Genomic DNA, 4,914 nt, shown 5'->3' on the forward strand with positions numbered 1-4,914 from the left:
ACGAGAACCGCGTCATGTGGTTGTCTTTGTAGGAACATTGCGCGTGGCTCTTGCAACACATGACCAAGAGGCAAAGATTCCCTTGCGACTGACTCGAATCTTGTACTGCAGTCCCTGGCATCTGAGGCTGCCACGTAAACAAGAATGATAGTCTTATGCATGTCGCATGGAACGGTAAGCGTCCCGTCCAACCGTCCAAGGCAACTGCACTGCATCCATCCTCTTTGTCAGAGCTGATCTTGTGCGCGACATAAAGGAGTGACGCCGCACGTTGGGGCAAACCTTGTTTCAAAGGTTTCGTCACAACCACTCGCGCGCCCATGCCCACTCACGTCTTCCGTTTTCTCTGGCCTCTGATGCTCGGTCTCGTGTTGAAACAAAGCGTCGCTGCCGCGTCCAACATGACAAACATACCATCCATTGTCTCGGTCTGCGAGTTGTGCGCGACAACGGGGCAGTGCCGTGGCCCCGGTCTTAGCGCGACAAAGTACTGCGGCGTCTTTTTCGAGACGGCGACCATGTCGCCGCAGTCGTGCTGCTGCGCCGTGGCACTCGCGTGTCCGAAAGCTACCGATGCGCTGTGCACATGCACCGAGATCCCGTCGGACGGGCATTCGATCGATTGGCTTTCGAGCATCGTGTTGCCTGCAGCGGGCGCGGCACTATTCCTTGTCCTGGCGTACTGCTTGTGTTGCGACTGGACATGCTGGTCGACCGTGGGATGCCGCGCGTGCAGACCAAGAGGCGCGTATTGCGAAAGCCTCGAGGATCACGAACGCGTGTGGCAAGAGATTGAAGCCGAGCGGCTGCGTCTTGCACGGATGCCGGATGCGCGCGTCCAGCCGCTTCTCGTCGAGAATAAGGAATTTGGGGTCGTGGAGTCGGAGCTTGCTCTCGACGTATCGGAGCCAACAGTCAAGCCGATATGTTACTTTATCGACGACGTGACGACATTACGGTCTGACGGTACAGCGTCGTGGCACGCTCCATTCGTGTACACGTAGCTATAGTAGCTACACATATACATAGAAGTATGTCATGCCTCAAACGCGCACAATGAAATTCAACTTTTCAAACTATTAGTTTTGTTTCATAATTTCGTTCGGACAATTCTGGGATCCATAGTTTATGCTATATCAAAATCCAGAACATTTTTGGTTCAGAAGCCAATGTTCAAAAAGGCATCATGTCGACCTCTTTTCTGGTGCGAGCGGTGCTTCTCGTAGCCGCCGCCACCACCACCTCGGCAACGACGACAATACCGAGTCGATCACCATGCCACGTGTCCGCAACGACGGAGCAGTGTCTCAGCGCCGGTGCCAGCGGCGAGCTCGGCTAGTACTGCGGCGCCTTTCTGAGCCAAGACACAACGCTCTTGGAGGCGTGCTGCTGCTCCGTCGTTCAAATGTGCCCGCCGCCCGGCCTCGACGCACGCTGTGTCTGCGCGAGCGTCCAGTCTCCCGCGCCGCCCAGTCCCGTACAACGTCACGTCGCTTGTAATCCTTGGTGCGATTCTGTTCTCATCATCGGACTTTTCTACGGCGTTGTCTTGCTGGAGTTTGTAAATTGCAACTCGGACTGCTGGCGCCGCAGGAAGCGCGCTCAAAATGAAGCGCGACGGCAACGCGAGGCAGTGACAGCTCAAGTCGTCGTTGAACAAGCGACATTGGCGCCCACGTACGCCGCACCTGCCACGCAGAAGCACGCTAGCACCAACGAGCCCTCTTGCCCACCATGACCCTATGTCGAAACACAGTTTTTGAAAGCTCTTACACTGCGACACATGTGAAGACAGCACTCATGAATAGAAATGTCGACGGTTGTGAGACGACTGAGTACAAACGATTTGCACATTGTACGCAGAACGTACATAATCTTTGACGATCTGGAGCCGTCGAACGCGGCACCAAAATGCCGTGGTGACGACCGTCGTCAGCTTGGCTCCACGTGCCTGCTTGTCGCCAGTAGGTTTTCTTGCGGTTTGCTCGCACCACTTCTGGTCCCCGGCATCGCACAGAAACAGCATCCAGAACTGTTTTTGAAATCCATGGGCTACGATCTGATTGCGAAGAAATGACCAATCCTTGAGGACCCATGCGTGGCTCTGTGTCGACACAGATGCGAGGATGGCGTGACGTTGATTGCGATCGTGAAACCAAAAGCTCTAGGAACCAAGGGCCAATAAACCTTGTAGGAACAAACCACTTCGGACGGATCGATAATCAAGTGCTGTACCGATATTGGGCGCCGTGGGCATACCAACGCCATAGTGTCTCGTGGGCAATATTATCTTTCATAGCACGCAGACTCGCTCGTTATGTCTTTGAGCTATGCGAATGAACTCACCGATTTTCAACAAACACACTTGTGCAGATTGAAATTGAGATGGATACATTTACTCGTATTATATGTCTAAATTGCATTCAGATAGTTGCGTCTTTGGCGGATATGGGAATCGTCGAGACGAAAATGGCTTCGGGATATTGATCGAATTCACGCTGCCGAGCTTCTTCCTCGCGCGCGAGCCGACGCGCCTCTTTCTCTTCTGCAATCCGACGCGCTTTGTATTCGCGGTTGGCTTCAATCCGTCGCGTTTCAGCGGCCGCCCTCGCCGCAGATGCGCGAGCTTGTGCTTCGGCAGCACGAGCTTCAGCTTCAGCGTCGGCGTCGTCGACCTCGGGGGCGCGGGTTGAATTTTCCAAAATATATTGCTTTTCAATCCACGTCTCGTCGGCCATGCCAAAGCAATGACGGCACAGCGTGTAGAGAATGAAGACGAGGCCTGGCCCGACAAGGAACCCGAGGTAGATCCAAACCCTTGGGTCGGCCGGGGGCGCTGGGGGCGCCGGTATCGGCCCATCGCAAGTACACAGCGTGTCACGACCGGCCACCGGACATGATTGAGCTATAGCGCAGCAGCACCACTGCGGCACGAGTGTATTCTTGCTGGCGAAGGTGCCGCAATACTTGCCGGCGTCGCCATGCCAGCTTGCACTGGCGCAGCTGCCGTTCGTCGCGCACTCATAGCACGGAAAGTGCGGTGTAGTTGGTACCGGCGCAATGGCGGATACGGTGGCGATGAGAGCGGCGAGGAGGAATTGAACCCGCGACATTGAAATGAAAACTGGAAGGCGGAGTGCCACGACACGGATGCGCGATATTCAGTGACGAGTCAGATTCTTGACAACCACTATGTTCAGAAACACGCGATACACGTGCGATGCATTGTTGTGGCTACTGTGCAGCTCGTTGGCAATAATTCCCGCCATGAAACACGTACGCCAAGGAAACAAGGAGCCAAGCTATATACATGTAGCTTAGTACTACTAGTAGTACTTTCTATGTGTGTAGTAGCAACCAAGAAACAGCACACGGTAACGTTCAATAGTATGTGGCCTACCTGTACACAGTTAGTATGTGGCCTACCTGTACACAGTAGTGATTCCTTGAAGAACCGTCCGTTTACGACCCCCCGACATGACGGATTATTCGTTTGGCATGACGAAACCGTCGTCACATGGTGGACACATGTGTTTTCGCAGGTGTAGGTATTATCAAAAAATATTTTTAAAATTCCTGCACCTGCGATTTAAATTTAGCAATTTAAATGGGTGTAAACGACAGAGCGTTATCGTCGATAACGCTCTATCGTTTACACCCGAATACTAGCATCATATTGCGTACCTACGTCTTCTTGATCTGCTTGCCCGTGGCGCACATCATCGGTGCTTGCGACCCGCCGTCACCAGCACCACCCGAGCCGTAACCGGTTCGAGATTCAATGGCATGCGGAATGAATCTTGTCCGATGACTAGTTGTTGAAGTGAGTTTATTCATGTATAATTTTCACAGAGCTGGTTTTTGGGGGTGGACTTTCGACTCGGAGCGTGTTGTGCTCGACAGCAAGGCTTAGCCGTGTCACAGGCGAGGCGTATGGATGGCGCAAGCCGGGACCAGGTGGTCACGAAGCCAGACGTCGTGGCGCAGGGCGTTCATCATGTCGAAGAGACACATCGCTTGGGTAGTCAGCAGCAAGTGGTGAAAATGCAGCTTGGTCAACAACGCGGCGCGGGTAGCGGCCGCTTCGGGCGTCAGACGGGCGCCTCGGGATGGAAGACGCGGTCATTTCGGGCGAGCCAGCCAGTGTGCAGCACAAAGGCTCGTAGAACCAGCCACACCATGTCGACCGCGCGTTTGCCCGATGACTAGTTGTTGAGGCTACGCGCAGAGTTCCACGACACGTGTATGCGATATTCAGCGACGAGCCAGATGCCCAACGCGTGGACCATCACATCATGTAAAAACACGCAACGCAGAGGAACGGGTCAGCTATTGACGTAAAGAGAGTAGCAGCGCAAGGAATAACGATTAGCTTCCTCCGACCTGTTGACCAATCCGTAAAGACTACGAGAGGGCATCTCGGGCTGTGCTTATTCGCCGACAAGACCCACGCAGCACCGTCGAACCAGATTCGATCGGTGGTTTCTCTTCACGAGATCGTGATCGTCGATGCGCTTGTGAGACAGCAAGATGGCTACTGCGCAGCTCGCTGGCACAAAAGAAAGCAAAAATTGTGCTGTTCCACCTCCTAGCGAGCAAACGTCGAAGGAGCCATCCCCACGAAGGCAGCGACGCTGCTCTTTCCGCGATCGCGGTGAAGCTCCAGAAGACCTACTGTACAGGGCACTTTCGTCAGTAGATAACCCTACACGCTACCATTGCTTACAACGGACGACCACTCGGCGAGGAATCTGCCAGGAACAGAGAGCTGCCACATAATCATGATCGCATGGTGGCACACCTAGTACGCATGTGTTTTGGCAGGTTTGGTTGTTGCAGTGTGCCGTGAGATTTTCATTTTCGCTAAATATTGCAACGCGGTCGTTCGTTTTCACATTCTACCTTTCGCACCAC

At 53.8% G+C, this 4,914-nt stretch overlaps 1 protein-coding gene across 1 annotated transcript; it reads left to right on the forward strand.

Annotated features, from left to right (window-relative positions):
• Positions 1-401: 401 nt before the first annotated feature.
• Positions 402-1,004, forward strand: SDRG_06956 (hypothetical protein; the record flags this gene model as incomplete). The annotated part of the gene is made up of 2 exons (XM_008612769.1): positions 402-679; positions 737-1,004. 2 exons carry the CDS (start codon positions 402-404, stop codon positions 1,002-1,004), a joined length of 546 nt encoding a protein of 181 aa, XP_008610991.1.
• Positions 1,005-4,914: the final 3,910 nt, after the last annotated feature.

This window comes from Saprolegnia diclina (assembly GCF_000281045.1).
Source record: "Saprolegnia diclina VS20 unplaced genomic scaffold supercont1.19, whole genome shotgun sequence".
Taxonomy (NCBI): Eukaryota; Oomycota; class Saprolegniomycetes; order Saprolegniales; family Saprolegniaceae; genus Saprolegnia; species Saprolegnia diclina.